The sequence below is a fragment of the Manis pentadactyla genome, chromosome 12, assembly GCF_030020395.1.
Source record: "Manis pentadactyla isolate mManPen7 chromosome 12, mManPen7.hap1, whole genome shotgun sequence".
Lineage (NCBI taxonomy): Eukaryota > Metazoa > Chordata > Mammalia > Pholidota > Manidae > Manis > Manis pentadactyla.
The window spans coordinates 108,484,732-108,504,716 of record NC_080030.1 but is presented as its reverse complement, the minus strand read 5'-3'; the positions used below and the strand labels follow the sequence as shown (position 1 = coordinate 108,504,716).

The 19,985-nt window shown below is 40.9% G+C and overlaps 2 protein-coding genes across 6 annotated transcripts in view; one reads left to right on the top strand and one right to left on the bottom strand.

The window, feature by feature from the left end:
* The window catches only part of SESN1 (sestrin 1), an 80,903-nt gene extending 65,400 nt beyond the window's left edge, over positions 1–15,503 (top strand). For 3 of the 5 annotated variants that reach the window (XM_057489470.1, XM_057489471.1, XM_057489472.1), the window contains exons 3-12: positions 1,889–1,937; positions 2,078–2,143; positions 2,911–3,111; positions 3,725–3,907; positions 5,632–5,874; positions 8,762–8,909; positions 10,087–10,199; positions 12,220–12,410; positions 13,615–13,759; positions 14,346–15,503. In XM_057489470.1, coding sequence (XP_057345453.1) covers positions 1,889–1,937; positions 2,078–2,143; positions 2,911–3,111; positions 3,725–3,907; positions 5,632–5,874; positions 8,762–8,909; positions 10,087–10,199; positions 12,220–12,410; positions 13,615–13,759; positions 14,346–14,432 — 1,426 coding nt within the window. In that variant the 3' untranslated portion in view covers positions 14,433–15,503. The remainder of the gene's footprint in view (positions 1–1,888; positions 1,938–2,077; positions 2,144–2,910; positions 3,112–3,724; positions 3,908–5,631; positions 5,875–8,761; positions 8,910–10,086; positions 10,200–12,219; positions 12,411–13,614; positions 13,760–14,345) is intronic. The other 2 variants (XM_036902918.2, XM_036902919.2) reach the window with 1 other exon arrangement.
* Positions 15,504–15,628: 125 nt separating this feature from the next.
* ARMC2 (armadillo repeat containing 2) overlaps positions 15,629–19,985 on the bottom strand; it is an 87,707-nt gene continuing 83,350 nt past the window's right edge. The window contains exon 19 of the mRNA XM_057489466.1: positions 15,629–16,175. The gene's annotated coding sequence lies outside the window, so the exon portion shown is untranslated. The remainder of the gene's footprint in view (positions 16,176–19,985) is intronic.

The following is a 19,985-nucleotide window of genomic DNA, read 5'->3' as shown; positions in this document are numbered from 1 at the left end:
CTTTGAATTGTCCACATCCTTTGTTCATTTTTCTGTCAAGTTGGGGTTTCTCTTACTGATGTGGGAGTCTTTGTGTATTAAAGAAATTTAGCCCTTTGTTTGAGTTGCAAGTACATTTCCCAGTAAGATTACTTTAGACTTTGTTTATTTTTCCCATGTGAAAGAAAGTCTTTACTTTTATGTCATCAAATGTATCAATCTTATGTTTTATGACTTCTGGGTTTTGTGGCATTCTTAGGCCTAACTCCTCCACTTCATGAGTGTTTTCTTCTAGTATTGTAATGTTTTTTGTTTTTATTAAACAGCCCTTATTTATTGTGGAGTACAGTATGATTTAGGGCTCTAAGTTCACTTTTTTCTGAGTGGTTATCCAGTTGTATCATGATCATTTGTTGAATAACCTATTTTCCCCCACTTGAAATGCCACTTGTTTATATACTGAAGTCCCAAGAATAGTGTCTCTTAGGTATAAAATGAAAAATCCCTTGAAATAGGTTTCCCTAAAATGCATTTTTGTTTAGATAAGATAGTAAAAAAAACTCAGAAGGGGTACATATTGATTGTAGCCTTAAAATTTTGCCTAATATGTATTATGTTTGAAATATATGTAACTGGATCTGAATTCAGTTAGGTGAATAGTCATCATTTTATGTATATGGCTACATTTGTGCCAAGATGATGTATTAAATTGCAGGAATGTGGGTTTTTTTCTTGCATTTAGTATATGATATTAAAATTGAGACACATACATGACCAGACCAGTGAATTGAGTGCCTGTTCTAGTGAAGGGTATGGTTATTAGAACATTACTGTCTTTATTCAGTATAAGTGTGAACCAGAGTAAGAAATCACCTATCTCCAATACAAGATTATTTTCATTATAGAATATACATAATTATTTTGTAGATTAAGTTGCAAATATATAGCCTACTTTGAATATGAATCTTGAGTTTTCCTAATAAAGTCTCTTCAATTTGTCCCGCCTGCTTAATGTTTGAAAATCCTTTCTACTCAAAAGGTCTTCTCTCACTTAGACTAGATTTCTTGAATTGCTGCCACATGTCCTCCTCTGTCTACTTCCCTGGCCCTTTTTTTTTTTTTCTTTAAAAGGAAATCATCTGGTTTATATTGTTAGGGACTTTTGGGGGCAGTAGGGACAGGGTGGAAATAATATTTGTGAAAGAAAAGGTTAATATTTAGTTGTGTAAACTCTAGGATGAATTGTTTTTGGTTTTGTAGAGACTAATAGGACATGAGGCTCAAAAAAAAATGAGGTTGAATTATATTAAGTTTGTTTCTTTAAGTACTCTGTATGGGGGGGAAAGATGGAATCCTTAATAGGAGGTCATCAGTTTTTGTTAACCACACCCACATAAAGTATAGGATTCTAGATTCCAGGTCTAGGATTCTAGACTCACTATGTCAAAAGGCAGGAAACCATTTCTTATTAGTTCAGCTTCTCTAAAGTATAAGTGAAGTTGATGACCCCTGTAAGTAAAAAACAAACTCACAAAATTATCTAAAATAGTTTTACTCAACCACAGAGAAAACATGCCCTGCAGTACTTTTGCTTTTGTGGATTTAAATATTTACATTTTATTTTTCATAATAATTCTTTTCTAGTTTTCTAATTGTAATAATAATTACATTTCTTTCAGTAAGATGTCTAGGTGGAGGTTTTCCTGCTATTTCATTTCCTAACTAAGATGCACAGGAATTGATACTTGGGTTGGGTGTTGGATGTACAAACACATTGGTCATATTTTGCATCACTGACAGTCCACGGGGTTGGGTTGGCTGTTATGTGCTGAACTTTCTGTTCTAGACTTTCTGCCAAGAACTTTATGCAAAACTCTGGTTTTAGTGAAACAGGTTTTATTGTTTTTAGTCAGAGTCGTGTTATAAGCTGTTGTCAGCTCTGCAGTGCAAACAGAGCAGTCGGTATGTATACATGGCCGTGAAAACCAGCCACCAAAACAAGCCTGTTTCTGTTCAGCTATTTGTTTTTCCCTCCCATTCCTGTAGCCTCATTTCGTGTTGTTTACTGCTGCTGAGATGGTGTCATTTTCTTTTCTAGGAACTTGGAATTAGAATTCCTCGACCACTAGGACACGGACCAAGCCGATTCATCCCAGAAAAAGAGGCATGTTGTTTGTGAAAGTACATAGTGCACTGTATGCTTTTAAGGAAAAGCTTTCATGACCCACATCTTGGCATCTGAACAGCTGTTGGTCAACATGTTTTATGCAGAGTTGATCACAGTTAATCACCATGCTTTGGCAGTGAATCTATGGGGGTTAGAAAGCTGTTACAGAGATTCCTAGTATTCCATGATGCTTTTCTAGCACCCATATTTAATCAAGGAAATGTAAGACTTGTTTTTGGCCAGTGAGACTCCGGCTGCTTACATTTAGGTGTTGTTTAGGTGTGCCCATAGCTGGGTTACTTGGTCTTGACCATCTCCACAGGCTAGTGTCGGGGCGACACTGGATCTTTAAATCTAAGTATTATAGGCTCTTGGGCTGTTCTCAAAGGATTGTTTGCTGTTCCCCTTAGATTGTATGACATTGTTAAAGGAAAGGCATTGTTGAAAGGAAAGGCCTTAGTGTCTGTTTGCAAGCTCTGCAAATTTGATAATCTAAGTCTGCTGCTTTATCTGGATTTTGGCCAAGTCTGCAAGCAGCCTAGCAGTAGCCTTTAATGTTCGGCCTTTGTTGTTTATCCCTGCTGCATAGTATGTGACTGTTTGTTCTAACTTGCTACCAGTTAGGTTAAATTTGCAGAGTTATAACCTCTCTCTCTGGGCAAGTTTAATCTGCTTCCAGATGACACTTAAATGAGATACAAGCATGTTTTCTTCCTTTAACTCTGATTTATGATTTATGCGACCATGGTTGTCCTCTTTTACAGATTCTCCAGGTGGGAAGTGAGGACGCACAGACGCACACTTTATTTGCAGATTCTTTTGCTGCTTTGGGTCGTTTGGATAACATTACGTTAGTGATGGTTTTTCACCCACAGTATCTAGAAAGTTTCTTTAAAACTCAGCACTATCTGCTGCAGATGGATGGGCCGCTACCCCTGCATTATCGGCACTACATTGGGATAATGGTTTGTAAATGTTCTTTCTGCCTCCTTTGTTAATTTTTTTAAAAGATGGTTGATGCTTTAAGTGCAGGGGTAAATGCTAATATTCTAACTGTACTCCCATTAGGTAGTATCTGTTCTTCCTCATTCTCAGTGAGTGTGCTGTCTAGCACAACAGAAAAAAGCCTATTTACACACTTTTGAGAACTATTTTCCCTTAAATAAGAGCATAAAGAACATAAAATCTATTTCACTATTATACATAGCTCACAGTGATGACATAAATGATGCTACAATTGTATGATTTGTAAATATTCCATTATTTTATAGTTGGCAACTTCATTGAAGTTTCTTCTTAGTCTGAAGTTCTGAAACATGGTATATAAATAAAATTTCTAAAGTTAAAATACTCTATCAGATATTTTGTTTGTTCTTGGGATGTTTCTGAGGTTCTTCCTATGGTGTACGTGAATTTTTTAAATGTCTACTTGAAAACTTCATTGCTGTGGTTAATGGAAAATTTGAAAACATACTAATCAAAGACCTAATTGGGTATTTTTCCCATTATAAAGAAAAAAGATTCATATTTCACGATTTTAATACTGTAGTTGGAATAATCCTGTTGTTTTCTCTTAAGGCTGCGGCGAGACATCAGTGCTCCTACTTGGTGAACCTCCACGTCAACGATTTCCTTCGTGTTGGTGGGGACCCCAAGTGGCTGAACGGCCTGGAGAATGCCCCTCAGAGACTGCAGAACCTGGGAGAACTTAACAGAGTGTTGGCCCATAGACCTTGGCTCATCACCAAAGAGCACATCGAGGTAAGTAGGGAAGTGACACATCTAAGCGGTCATTTCAAAAACTGTGAACTTTATTTTTTAGAGCAGTTTAGGCTTACAGAAAAATGGCGCAGAAAGCCCAGCCTTCCCATATTGTTCTCCACAGCACTCTGCCCCCGACACACACAGTCTCTCCCGCGCTGACATCGAGCGTTCGCCTGGTAGAGCTGCTGTGGCTGATGGCCCGACGCTGATGCAGCGCTGCTTGGTCAGGGCTCCCTCTGCGTGCTGTGCGGTTCTCGGGGGTTTGCGCCGGCACACACCCACCGCCGCAGGACACACAGTGAGAGCCGCTGCTCTAAGAACCCCGTGCTCCCCCCGTCGCCTTTCTCTGCTTTCCCTGCAACTACTGATCTTTTCACAGTAGTTTTGCCTTTTCCAGACGCCATATCATTGGAATCACACAGTATGTAGCCTTTTCAGACTGGCTTCTTTGCTTGTGGCATGCGTTTAAGATTTCTCTGTGTGTTTTCATGGCTTGGCAGCTCAGTTCTTTTTATTGCTGAATAATACTCCAGGATATGGATGTACTGCAGTTTATTTATCCATTCACCTATTGAAAGGTATCTTGGTTACGTTCCAGTTTGGGGCAGTTATGAATAAAGCTGCTACAAACATTCATACGTAGAGCTTTTGGTGGACATAATTTTACATTCAGCTGGGTAAGTAGGAGTGTGATTGCTGGATCATATGGTACGCCTATGTTTAGCTTTGTAAGAAACGGAAGTGTTTCTTACAAACAGACTGAACTGAACCAGTCTGCATTCCCACCAGCAGTGGATGAGACTCCACAACCTCACCAGCATTTGGTGTTATCAGTGTTTTGCCTTTTAGTCATTCTGATAGGTGTGAAATGGCATCTCGTTGGACATTTTTAAAAAATACCATCTTAAACTACTTATTTTTGGTTCTTCTAATTACTAGATAATAGAGTAAAAGTAGGTTGACATTCTCTAAACATATCAACCATGCAGTAGAAGTGCTTAAAAATACAACATATTTTTGGTCTTGTCTATTTCATAGAACATATTAGATATTGCTACATAATTGAAGCATCTTATTTTCAGGAAGATAGAAGATTTGAATATGATTATTGCAATGTCTGTTGTATTTTCTAGTAATGCAAAAGTACACAAGATTATAAAATTGATAATAAAGCAAGAAAGGACATAGGTTTGTAAGACTTTGAAGAATTACAGACTCTACCTTGGGCATAATTTTTAAAATAAGTTGATGATTTAGGAATATTCAAAGTCAAATTATTTAAATCACTGTCTTAAAAATTCCTTGAGGAATCCTGATAACGAAAACACAGGCATATTTTATACAGTAGCTTCCACCTTAAACACACATTTACCATATTTGGTTTGAGAGTTTGAACTAACAACATAGTGCTGTTCATAATCCAGCATCTAAAATATGACAACTGCTTTTTAAGCAAAATGCATTCTATTACATCTTTAAATCAGGATTTCAGGAAACCAAAATAATCATGAATGTATCGTCATCTGATTGTTTTAAGCTCTATTTGTGAATACATATTCATAAAAATTAGCAAATTCTACATATTCTGTGTGTCTTGAATTGTAATTTCAGTCTAGCTTTTTTATGGTGACTAAACTTGTATTTAATAGATTAAATACCAGGATGAACTAAATCATCCACAGCATACTCCAGTATAAGAATATGTTCCTTTTTCCCCTCAGGGACTTTTAAAAGCCGAAGAGCACAGCTGGTCCCTCGCGGAGCTGGTCCACGCGGTAGTCCTCCTCACACACTATCACTCTCTTGCCTCGTTCACGTTCGGCTGTGGGGTCAGTCCAGAGATTCACTGTGATGGTGGCCACACGTTCAGACCTCCTTCTGTTGGCAACTACTGCATCTGTGACATTGCAAATGGCAATCACAGCATGGATGAGATGCATGTCAACTCTGCAGGAAATGTTTCGGTAATTATCTGTTATTTGTTACAAGATCGTTGTAAGACTAACCACATGAATTACTTTCATATTATTTTTTCATTTGGCTTCTTAGAAAAGCCACCCTGTTAAATCCATGGAGATATTAGGCGCCCCCCGTACCTGTTCATTCAGCAAGTACTCATTGACTGCCTCCAAATGCCCGTCACTACTTAGTGCTAAGAGATGTACAGAAATTGCTACGGTCCTCTAGGAGGTTACACTTTGGTAGCGTTAGGATAAGGAGCCATCCGCGTGTGCCGCATCAGAGCCAGCTCATTCTGAGCAGCTGCGACAGCGAGAGGAGGGGCCTGAGAGCAGCCCTACGTGGTCAAGGGGACTTCGGATGCCAGCCAGAGCCTTTTCTTCTCTTTTGCACAAAAGAAATAAGCTGGCTTCCTCATCTTTTAAATCTATAGATTTAATCAGCCTTATCTGAAAATTTCACCTGTTAAAATTCTTCTTTATGTTTAACTTCACACACATATATATAAAAGTGAATACAAATTTATTAAAATGTTTTTCACCTCTATTCCTTCAATTTGGCTTATTTTCTCAGTTTTGTTATTCCTTTGAAATGGATCAGAACAAATAGAGTTTTCTATATGAAATTGTGTTTCTTGTACGTAAATCAAAATTCTTTATTTTGCTGTAGTGAAAGTTTAAGGGGTTTCTTTTTTGTTTCTGAAGAGAAAATGCAGCCATTTGAATACTTTGTACAGGTTCTCTCAATTGTATTATTCCTTTGAAACAGATTTGGACAGGCTGAATTGCCTTTAACTTAAATATTTGTGGCAAGTTATCTAACCTGAGACTCTGTTCTTTCATGTCTAAATAAAGGTCACACACGTGGGTATTTGAGGTTTAAATGAAAGGTTACAGACCTGGTACAGCTCTTGGCATCTCTCAGGCACTAAGTGAGAGGCAGCATTTACGTATGGTGAGATTAGTGCCTGAAGGAAGCCGTTTGAAGGGTGCTCGCCGAGCTGTGCCTCCAAGGACCAGCACCAGCAGTTGCACCCTCTGCCGAGCCCCCTGATTCCGGGTGTGGGCCAGAGCATCTACGCAGCTGAGAGGGAGGAGGCGGCAGAAGGGGGGCCTATGAGCTGCCGGATGCTTGAGGCTAGAGTGTCGTCTTTCCCCACCTTCAGTTTAGTGCAAAGCTGAAGGGAAGTGCTTCACTGTGTCTAGCTCTCCAGTGAGATAACAGGGAAATAATAGGAGTTTTTCGCTTTCTAGTAGAAGGTTCCCTGCTCCCAGGGGGTGCGCTGGCTGCTTGGAACATTCCAGCCTTGCCTGGTGGCACTTGGCTGTGAGCCGAAAGCTGATCCTTCAAGTGCATAGCAGGTGTCTGACTCAGTTTCTCAGATGCAGGTAGTAAAAAACAAACCAGAAAGAATTCCTCATACATTCCTTATTTTAATACTAAAATAAAATGCTTTTATATTTTTTTACACTCCTAACAACTTTAACAGGTTATTCAAGGAGAAAATGAAGTACACTTTGTTTACTTTCCCTCCTATTTCAGTGCCTATCAGAAATTGTCTTTCCTAAGAATACTTAAAATTGGGGTTATTTATTAGAGGGAAATGGATAAATAACGTAACGAGGGACAGTGTAAGTTGGCTGCTGACCCAGTGTGAGGAGTAACTGTACAGATGTATACATCAGGAGAATCTTCAATACATCACAGACACACTTTCCATCACGATATTTCCAGAAGGTGCTTAGTACAGGGTATTTTGGTGTGACTCTTAGGATCATATGAAAATATAAAGCACAGGAAGTATAGGCTACTTGTCTCTTTTGTAGAGTTATCCTGACAGTCATTCTGCCACAAGTATTTCTTCAGTGTCTACTATGTGCCAGGCACTGCGCTCAGCTCTGAATATATACTTGTAAATTAAACAGGCCCTTGACCTTACAAAGTTTGGTCTGAGGAAGGCAGGCATTAAACCGGTGTCATGCAATAACAGTTACAAACTTCCTTGTGCTCTGAAGGAAAGAGCAGGGTGCTGTGTGAGAATAATCAGGGCAGTGAGATTGGAGGCAGCATGTAAGCTGACCTGGAGGACCAAAAGGAGTCAGCCAGGGAAAAATGGAAGAGTAGGGGAAAGAAGAACACTCCTAGCAAAAGAAATTCGTATCATAAGCAATACTAATTTTGTATTTGAACATTGCTATTTAAAGTTTTAAGACTTCTTACTTCATGCATTTTATAAGCTATAAATTCCATAGATTTGACCCTGCTTTCACAGTAAGGGTGCCGCAGGGTAGGGAAGTATGAAGTGCTTGACCAGTCCTCAGTCCTCATGTGCCAGACCTGTCGCTCCACATGGGTGTCTGCTGTAGTCAGACCAGCAAGTGACAGCTGCCAGCCCCATTTGCAGAGGTTGGGTGGACAACTCTGGTCCTGTAAGGACATTTTTAACTGGCAGATTGGGTAGAGCTGATTCCTGTAACTGAAAGGTGATAGGCATATGTTGACAGTATGCCCAATGCAGTCAGCTGGTACAAAACTACTTATACTTTGCATATCTGACTTAACTGATTAAGTAGAAGTTAACTTAAGATACTCAGTTCTGCTTTAAATTAAAACTGAGCAATGACAATAATGGCATTATTACTAATTTATACAGTAAAAATATTAGAATGTGTTCTTGAGACCGTTTTTCTCATATTATAAAATCTGCTTATCCGTATATGTAATAGGCCAAATAATTCAGTTTTTGATTAATTCATGCACGTTAAAATTCTAAGATCTATTTCTTCTATGTTCTGTTAAGATACAAAATTCTTATGAAACAGACTTAACAAAATAAAAAGTGGGAAATCCACTCTTCACCTGACATGTAACGTTGTTGTATCTTCTCCCCAGGTGAGCGATCCCTTTCTCGAGGTCGAAGCCCTCATGGAGAAGATGCGGCACTTGCAGGAATGTCGAGATGAGGAGGCAGCAAGCCAGGAAGAGATGGCTTCACGCTTTGAAATAGAGAAGAGAGAGAGCATGTTGGTCTTCTCCTCTGGTAAAAACAGTCACTACTAGTCAAGAAAGTTGCTGCTGCTTACAGAAAAGAGCCCAGCTTTTTTACTGAGAGAATGAAAAGCTTTAAAATGTCAGTCCAAATACGGTTTTCTTCTTAAGAGAGAGTATTGTGTAGGTATTCCTACTTACAAAGCAGGCAGCCTAGAGAAGGAGGTGACAGTGAAAACAGCACTAAACTGAGAGGACATCTGATTTGGGTTCTGGCACCAAAATCACCGCTGATGAGCTCTGTGGGCGCGAGTCCCTTGGCCTGTGAGCACCCCTTTGTTCTTCCCCTCAAAATGAGGGAATGGGGCGCACAAAGCCCTGGGGCTGCTGCCAGCTTTAAAACTCTGATGTGAAAAGGACACAATTAACAACCGCTAATCCTTTATGCCTGGCCTTTATCTGTATGCAGGCTGCAGGATTTAACACATAAACCCGGTAATTTAAAGGAAAAAAATGTGTCTCAAAATGTATTTTGACAGTAATAGAGTGGGAGAAAGTATGTGTGTTAAAAGCACAGTTTCTTAGTAGCAGAGAAAAAAAATCAAATTTTATAAATGAAGGTTGGATGTTAGCTTGTTTTCTCCTAGGAAGAGTTTTTGTTTTTGTTTACTTGAAACATCTCAACTCCTGAACATGAAGATAATCCAAAAAGGCTCAGAGCGGTGCCGGAAACATTGTGACACTGACGAGGCACCGAGCCTCCTCGCTCACCGTCCTAGGACTGTTTCTAGGACCTCTGGGCTGTTAGGGCAGCCGTATCCTATGCTGTGTGACATTAATGCTCAGCCAGAAATGGCCCCCGCGCTGAAGCTTAGAGCGCAGCTGACTGGTTACCATAGAGACCATCCCGAGGCAGTCGCGCCCTGGGCGCCTTCTCTCAGGTAGCACTCCTGTCTGCACACTGGAGTGGGGCCCAGGTGGGGAGGGAGTCTAGGAAAGAGCGGAATGAAAAGCATAGAAAATTCAATATAACAAAGTCTACTTTTATTACATTCCCTTTACTGGTAAGTACGCTATTTATAGTTTAAGATTTCACTTTAGTTGATACTGGTTATTCAGAGTCAGAGACAGGTTATCCTGCTTTTACTTGTTATCGGTAAAATTAATTTTAACTAGTACCCTGTTTTTGAAAAGCTTTTAGTGGCTTTTTTTTCCCCCCATTATTTCAGATGATGAAGAAGTTACACCAGCAAGAGATGTATCTCGTCACTTTGAGGATACTAGTTACGGTTATAAGGATTTCTCTAGACACGGGATGCATGTTCCAACATTTCGAGTCCAGGTAAAATTGTAACTTGTATGCACATGGTCAGTTAGGAATATCTCAGTCTGACTTAAAATAAGAGCCAGCCACTTGGATTTGAGAAATGTAAGGTGTTGCAGAAAAAATTAACTTTGTGTACAGGCAGTTCCCTTAGGTGCATTTATCGCATTCGTAGAGCTCAAATATCAGCTGCTCAAATTCAAAACACATTCACCCATAAAACAAAATTACAGTAGTGGTTAAGTGAGGTTTTGTGCACCATCTGGGAACCTAAAGTTCATAATATAACTAAACGATAAATAATGAAGTGAGGCAGTTTCCACCCTCATGCACACTAGGCCTGAGTGCCGAGAAATGTCCTCAGCATCTCAAGCACGTGTGTGTGTGTGAGCAGAGGGCGAGAGGGTGAGACAGGGAGGGGGGTGAGATAGAGGGGGAGGGGGTGAGAGGGAGGGGTGAGGGAAGGGGTGAGATAGAGGGGGAGGGGTGGAAGGGGGAGGGGCAGAGATAGAGGTGGAAAGATGTGTTCAGATTACTCCTAGGGAGAGGACACTCCTGGTTTTCTTTTTAATTTGGGTGTGTGTTTGGAAAACAGAAAATAATGACATCACATTCCCGTTCCCTTTAAAATATGAACTGAATGTTATTTGAAGCAGTGGGAATTGTTGAGGGTTTCAAATTTAAACCTTGAGAGGATTCATATGAATACTACAAGATTGTTTAACATCGATCTCTGAGTGAATAAAATTAGTGATGTATGGAGTAGAACTGTTTGTAGACCCAGTTTCTTCAGCTCCAAAATCATTAACTTTAAAATACACAGAACTACCCCAGTGTAATTCTGTATATATTGAGTCCACGGAAATTTAGAGACCGGGGGGTCCTTCAGAATACCAGGCTTCTGTTTCCGCTGGCGGAAGGCACCGTGCCCGGTGCTTTGCAAGCATATCTCATGAGCAACAGTAACTGTGTCTTCTAGTTACAGAATAAAAGTGGAGGATCATCAATTAGCAAATACTCTGTGCTCTGGTTTTGTAGACTTTTTAATCCATCACTAGAAATGTACTGTAGTTTAAATGTATTTCTTAAATATCTATTGTAGAAATAATTTAGGTATATATTTAATTCAGATGAATTGTTATTCCCAACTTTCCCAATTATTGTGAGAAGCCAGTGTTAATTAATGACTGTCTTACCAGAATTATGAAAATATTTAAGGACTATAATATTTTGTTTCTTTGCTCAAAGAACTAAGATATTAGGGGACAAAATATTTCTACATGATGGAAATTGTGCCATGAAATAAGACTAGAACTTGAAGAGATCATATGAGCTGGAAATTTTATGGAGGGAGATTAGGATCTGGGAGATTTCAGTGGTCCAAAAGCAGGGCACCGAAACCAGAGGAGCCTGTAGACAGTAAAGAGCTTAGGCCGAGGGACGGGGGGAGGGGTCATGAGGAAACTGGCTGGCCTTGTTAAGAGCTTCAGGTAAAGGATTCCTACGTCTGATCAGTGGGAAGTTAGTTTTAAATTGGTGAGGTTTGTAGGTTTTACCTAGAGTGATGGCATAGTATCAGTGAGGTATTTTAGGAAAATAAATATGGGAACATAGAAGTAGGAGGGGGTGCTTAAGTTTTGTCTAGATGAAGATAAAGGAAGCAGGGAGATTTAATGTAGGAAAACTAACAAGGAGACACAGTTAATAGGACCAAGAGTCAGAGGGGGACAGGAGGAAACGGAATGAGTGTTGAGTTAAAAATTCACAAAATTTGAGGACCATTTAAATAGCTGCAGCAGTGGAAGAGGAGAAGGACTCGAGGTGGGGAGACAGAGAAAGCAAGCTGGGAGCGAGAGGACTGTGTGTGGGGAGGAAAGATTCTCCTGGCAGTATAGAAACTGAAAACAGACTGGGGTGCCGGGGTGCCGGAAGGCAGCGGACTCCCACTGCCAGGCATCTCCCCACGCTGCCCAGCCGTCAAACAGGACTCTGTCTGGCTGCTCGTTGATTCTTCACGTCTGTCCTGTTCTGTACTCAGGACTATTGCTGGGAAGACCACGGTTACTCTCTGGTCAATCGCCTTTATCCAGATGTGGGACAGCTGATCGACGAGAAGTTCCACATTGCTTACAACCTCACTTACAATACGATGGCGATGCACAGAGATGTCGATACCTCGATGCTCAGACGGGCTATTTGGAACTATATTCACTGCATGTTCGGAATAAGGTTAGTTTGGTTTCTTATACTCGGTCATTTTTCCCTCAGCTGTTTGGAACACACACAGACACACGTATACGTACATTGGAAACCATGCCCGCTCCAGGAGCTCATCGCTATCTATGCTCGTTATGCTTCAGAACCATTTCACGGCAGGATCGTTTCCTCCCCTAGCTGGGCAGGAGCGAGAGTTAGGGACTTGACAGACGCCTCCAGGGAGGGGAGGGCAAGCCAGCTGGACCAGGGCAGAGGGGGAACGCGGCAGGGTTTGCACCGCACAGCTCTGGTGTCGGCTACCTCCTGACGCGCTCGTGGTTCTGCCTTCTTGGACCTTAGCACCATTACAGTGCCTTCCTGGCCACCCTCGGCTGCTTCTGAAGAGCACCTGCTCCCGTGATGCTGCACCGGAGCACAGCTGTCGCGTCCTGGGAGGTGCTCAGCCACATACAGCGTCACATAGGAAATGCCGCCACCATACGCCACCTCCTGATGTACCCACACAGACTTAATGCTACAGTGTTTTCTGATTATTTTAGCTGTGAAGTCAGGCCTGCTCTTGCTGCTCATTTTATCAGTGGCCAGACTGCTGACTTCAGCCACCTGAGTGGCTGTAGGACCAGCTTTGCTCTCTTCCACCGCAGACGAGTGTCAGGCTCTTTGCGGAGCATTCTGGAAACCATCGCCCAGTGGGGCGAACACTGGTACCTGTGGCCATCTGTAGACCATCCTTCCCTCTGGGACAGCCCTCCTGCCCGATTTTTTTCTCATCTGACCCCAGAAACTCCTGGAAACATGAGAAAAATGATTCTAATTATTTTTATTTGCACAAGTGTATTACAGTTTATTTCTATATCATGTAATAGTATCAGTGGTAAATTGTCTGATTAACTTGTGAATTTCTTTATTCCAGCAGCACTCAAACTCTTTCTAGAATTTGTTCCTCAGTGTGCAGGCTGACTCATGGTTGTCAATACGTACGGTTGCTTGGGCACGGAAAACTTCCTGTTCGTCTCCTTAGCTACTCTGCTCCTTACCTCTTTATGCTCACACTCCCCCCTACCGGCCCCCCAATTAAACATTGTAAAGCTGTTTATTTGGGGGGACAGCTGCCTGCACAAAGAGAAGAACACAGCATTATTGTTGATGTCCATATTTCATAAGAACAACAGATATACACTAAAGATACAATAATTCTCACTATGTCTTTTAACAGATATGATGACTATGACTATGGTGAAATTAACCAGCTTTTGGATCGTAGCTTTAAAGTTTATATCAAAACTGTTGTTTGCACTCCTGAAAAGGTTACCAAAAGAATGTATGATAGCTTCTGGAGGCAGTTCAAGCACTCTGAGAAGGTATGTCCCTGTTGTGGCTTGTTTACTCTGTAACTTAGCAGTGACTTTTAGTTGCCTTTGCCCAACAGCTCTCAAACCCTTTCCGTCACTTCTGCCCACCCAGAGAACATTCCAGGACAGCTGTCTCAGATACCCCTTGGAAGGGCACCTCATTCATGGTGCTAAAGAATAAAGACAGGGAGGACGGGTGGCTGGCCCGTCTCCAGAAGTGCGGCAGGCCTGACACTGGTTAGGAGCACTTACGAATTGCCTGCAGATAGAAATGCCTGGTCTTTGAGCCATCTTTGTAGAAATCATTAAATGATGATTTGGCAGGGGAAGTTGGCATTCTGATGCAGTGTTTAGATTTTCTGAAATATAATATACCTCCAAAAAGATATGTGATCAGATATAAGCTCAAATCATCTGTCCAAAAAGAACATCAGCTAGCTTTTGTTCTGAGAAATTGATATTCTGTTCAACAAACCCAAGATTTCTGAATTACTCAGTGGCACAGAGAACATGTACGTCCTTTTGTTGCTTATTAGATGCTCTGAAAAACTGCAGGCTTATAACATTACCTTAAGCGATGTTGTTTTGTATTCAGGTTCACGTTAATCTGCTTCTTATAGAAGCTAGGATGCAAGCAGAACTCCTTTACGCTCTGAGAGCCATTACCCGCTATATGACCTGACGCCTCTCCTCCGTTACGGTGATGGAGCGATCAGCAGACGTGCTCTACGAGGGGAAGGTACTAAGCCGCAGGACCAATGGTAGATCAGAGAATTCAGACACCCATGTGCCATGACTCCTTTAGTTTCTGCTCTTTTACTGTGGAAAGGCTACTGCTGGCATGAGCAGCATGTGCTTGGCAGCTTCCTGTTCAGGGCTGTGAAGACCGGCTGCCATTCACAGTGTTTTGCTTTTTGACAGTACAAGCTGCTGCATAACTGTTTTAATACAGCAGCTAGTAACTCTCCAAATCTCGTTGCTTTTATGTCAAATAAGAACACGAATTGGAGCATGCAGAGAATGGGACTTGGAAAGTGACATAAGCTTTTATATATAAGGAATTTTAGATCTTGGTGCTGCTATTCTTGCTGGTGGAGTGCACAGAGTGGCTGTCCCAGTTAAGCTGTTAGTAATAAAGTGAACACTGCTATTGTCTGAGCCTACATACATAATTTGTGTGGTTTCGAATGAAACTTGCATATGTGTTCATTTTTTTTGCATCTAAAAACAGAATTCTTACAGCTCAGCGAAGACCATTTTGATGGTAAAGTTCATTTCTTTCATTATAGTTTTTTAAAATTCAGAACTATTGATGACATTACAGTGGTATCTTAAAATATTTTCTTCAAAAAGCAATCTTAAATGAAAGTGTGTAAATTATTAGAAAAGCTGGCTATCTCTGGATATGCCATTTCCCAAAGTTCTCTGACACTGAGGGTAGCTGTCTTGTGCAGTATTTTTCTTTCTAGCACCAAAGCTGTGGGAAGCATTGCTGTGGACTGCTGCCCGCTGCACAGCCTGGTGCATTCTGCCCACCTTGTGGTGCCCACTTCACAGGTTATGCAGCTCCTTAAATAATAAAGCTGGAAGATATTTTTAAGTCAGGTTATCAAATTTGATTTACAAAATGCTAACTTTGAAATGTAAACAGGTTTGAAAAATGTATTAAGTACTTTGTATTCTGGAAGTATGAATTGCTTTTGAAGTCTGTCAGTATTATTGGTATTTTTCAATAAAGGATAATTTTTCTCCAGTTTTAGTGCTGTCCCAATCCTTCACAATCAGTAATAATTCTGAGTTTGTTTACCGTTTTATAAGGCAAGTAGATTCATAAGTAACACACAATCAGATGAGAGGCTGCTGTTACGTGGCAGAGTCTGGAAGTCATTCCGAAGGACTCGGGGAAGGGTGGGCCTTTGTGATCCTCTCTCAGACCCCCTGAGAAGGCCTGGTGCGGCCCGCGCCTTGTTGCTTTTGAACTGAGATGTTTTAGAGTTCAACCAGACTTATTAGAAACAAGGGCTAATTAGGGGGCAACTACAGAACAAAAAAACTAGAAATAGCTCTAAATTTAATCAAAGCTGTTGCAATAACTGTCACATTTATTGAGTTCAATCCAGTTCCTACAAATTTATAATGGGGTAGGGAGACGAGGGGAGGTGGCACCTAACTTCAAGGACACAGCGAGACAACCAGACGAACACTTGGGCTGGAAATCCTCGTCATCGTGGGAGCCCGTTGCTGGCTCGCGTCCTGCCCACTGGGTCGCAGCCCGCGTCTGCCCTTTGCTGCCTGCTGCCCTGACCCAGCAGCGGGCGAGCCCAGAGTCCGGCTCACTGGGTACAGTCAGGTTCTTGTTCGGCTCCTCTGTCCTCTGAGCTCCCTTCTGGAAATGCAGAGCTGCTTGCAGAGGTTCTGACCGGCACTAGGGTGATCACAGAACAAGACAAGCTGATGCATTATCTGAATCTGCTGACTTTTCAATTGCTTCTTAGAAATCACAAGCCAAAATGAAAATTTTAATGAGTAAAAATGGTGCTTATACCTAAAGCAGTGAAGGCAAGCCTGTGATACAGAGTTGATGTTTCAACACCTCTGATTCAGCAGGTGTTTCCTGTTACTCAGAATGTTTTCTCAAAACTAAAACAGCTTCAAAGATTATAGTAACATCACAAATCCTAACAGTTTACAAAACAATGGGAGAAGGTAGAATACTTTATGGAATAACAAAAAACCCTCCTCCACAAGAGGAAAGTTTTTTCTTAAATAATCATAAAAAGATTTCTGGTTGATATTTCCAGGATTCAAAGTTTAAAATCTGTTTTTTGGTAAGAGTTGGGGAACGTTTTTAAGGCAAATTTAATTTAGTATTACTATAAGAATGAGATTAAATTCCAAACAGGTATTTTTACCAGTTATTTAACTTCATATAAACAGTGGTGGTGTTTTTAACTTAAAATTCATTTAAAAGCTGAGATTTTCATTCATCTAATGGTCTAGCTATTTCAGATTGGTTTTGATAGAGCATTGGTAGGTAAGATAAAACTTGTTGGATAAGCATGTTTTCCATCATTAAGATAGTTTATTAGCACATCTGTGTCTAGTGAATGTCAAGGGACAGCACAAGGCAGGGGAATGAGTAGTGACATCCCCAGTGAAGCTCCAGTTCTTCGTTCCTCAGGGAGACCCTGAGTTAACAATAATGTAAGAGCCAAAGTACCTTTGTGAGGTCTCCAGAAACTAACCGGGAAGCTCAGCACCCAGGCAAACACCAAGCCAGCAGGGGCTTCAGCGAAGCCCGTAGGAAGGTCTGCGGGCCCTGGCCCTTCCCCGGCCCAGCACAGCCTGACACAACCGAGAGGACGCTCCCAGTTACCGTTCCTTCCTCAGGACAGAAAGGAAAACGGGAGCCTGTGGTCGACATTCCCGCTTGTCCGGTGGCCACCTGGACTAGGTTCTGTCTCACCAGACTTGAAGTACCAGTGGGAGTGGCGGCATAGTTTGGATGCTGGCTGGAAGCCACTCGAAGCAGAAGTGAGCACAGGGGTACATTCGAGCATCAAAGGGTCTATAATTCTGCAGGCAGGTACAGAGGGTGCCGGAGAGTACAGACAGCAGCACAGCAGAAACGGAGACAAAGCTCCTGAGAAAAAGCAGGGGCGAGCCTCCTGGGGAAACTAAGATGGTTAAAAGAATGTGTATACCCTGGAATAATACACACACACCCTGGAATAATACACACACACCACACACACACACACCACACACACACCACACTCACACACACACCATACACACAAACCACACTCACAACACACACACACACACCACACACACACACACACCACACACACCACATACACACCACACACACACACACACCACACACACACACCATACACACACACAAACCACACTCACAACACACACACACACACCACACACACACACACACACCACACACATCACACACACACACACCACATACACACCACACACCACACACACACACAAACCACACTCACACCACACACACCACACACACACACACACACACACACACCACACATACCACACACACACACCACACATACACACATCACACACACACACCACACACACAACTACACACACACACACACCACACACCACACACACACACACACCACACACACACACCACACACACACCACACCACACACACACCACACACACACACACCACACCACACACACACACACACACAGCCAGGGAAGGTTCGAGAGACTGGCAAAGTCAGTCTGTATAAACTGGAAGAAGTGGTTATTTTTCAAATGCCCAAACCTCAAGAAAATTTACAAGGCATATAAAAAAAACAGGAAAACATAGCTCAATCTAAGAAACAAATCTCTAGAGACCTACCTTAAAAGAAAAGCAGATCTCTGAATTACCTGACAAGAATTTAAAGCAATTGTCTTGAAGATGGTCAATGAAAAGAGAATAAAAAATCAGGAAAAAGATGAATAGAATGAGAAGACTGTAAAAGAGAAACTTTAAATAAAGAACCAAATTCTGGAGCTGAGGAATATGATAACTGAATTGAAAAATCCAGAGTTTGGCAGGAGATCTGATGAGACAGGAGGACAAACCAGTAATCTTGAAGACAGGTTATTTGATATTACCAAGTTGGGACAAAAAGAAAAATGAAGAAAAGTTAAGACAGCCTAAGGGACTTCAGCACACCATCAAGCAGGCCAATACACGTTACAGAAGAGAGAGAAAAACGGGCAGAGAATTTATTTAAAGGTAATGGATTAAAACTTGGCAAATCTGAGGAAAGATATAGGCATACTAATTCAAGCTCAACAAACTGCAAGAAGGATAAATCCAAAGAAACCGCGTTGAGAAAGACTGTAATCAAACTGATGAAAATCAAAGAAAAAGAATCCTGAAAGTAACTTGTCATGTACAAGGGAGCTTCTATGCGATTACCAGCCAGTTTTTCAGCAAAAGCCTTGCCAGATGGCAGGAGAACGATATATTCAAAGTGCTGAAAGGAAAAAACAACCAAGAATATACTATTCAGCAAGACTATTCTTTAAAAAAATGGAGAACTTAGGACTTTCCCAGGATGTATCTGAGGGAGTTTGTTACCACCAGACCTGCCCTACAAGAAATGTTTAAAAGAAGTCTAAGCTGAAATAAAAGGATGCTACAGACTAATGCAAGGCCGTATGAAAATACAGTTCTCTAGTGTTGATAAATATGTGGACAAACAGAAACCTTAGTTTCTACAGAAATATAGTATTGCTGTAATTTTGATACTTAAATCCACTTTTAGTTCTTGTACAGAATTTGAAAGATAAAAGCAAGAAAAACCACTATAATCTATGTTAGTGGTACAAAATTTATAGATATAATTTGTGACATCAATAACCACAAAGTGGAGGGTGGACAGGGTGTAAAGGAGTGGAGTTTTTGTGTTAAATTTAAGTTGTTATCAGTTTAAAACTGATTATTATAACTGTAAGGTCTTTTAAATATAATTCCCATGATAACCACAAAGAAAATATCTCTAGAATTTACAAAGAAATGAGGACATAAAAGCATGTCTCTGCAAAAAAAAAAGGAAACAAAGGAAAAGGGGTAAGAGGAGAAACAAAGGACAAAAAAGCTACAAAACATACAGAAAACACTTAACAAAATAGCAGTAGTAAAGTCGTAAATACTTCCTGTCAGTAATTACATTAAGTGTAAATGGATTGAACTCCCCAAAATACACAGATTAGCTGAATGGATAAAATTTAAAAAGAGGACCCACATGTATGCTGTCTATAAGAGACTAACTTTAGATCTAAGGACCCATACAGGCTGGAAGTGACAGAATGGAGAAAGATATTCCATGCAAATGGTAACCAAAAGAGAACAGAGGCAGCTATACTAATATCAAACAAAAGGGTCAATTCACCAAGAAGATATAATGATTATAAATACATTATCACCAAATACCAAAGCTCCTAAATATACGAAGTAAACATTAACAGAACCGAAGAGAGAAATAAATTGCAACACAATAGGTGGTTCAGTACCCCACTTTCAATAATGGATAGAACAACCAGAAGAGGAATAAAGAAACAGGATTTGAACAACTTTACAAAGTTGCACCGTTTGGTCCTATCAGACATTTACAGAACACTCTCCATCTAACAGCAGGAAAATACACATTCTTTTCAACTGCACATGGAATATTCTCCAT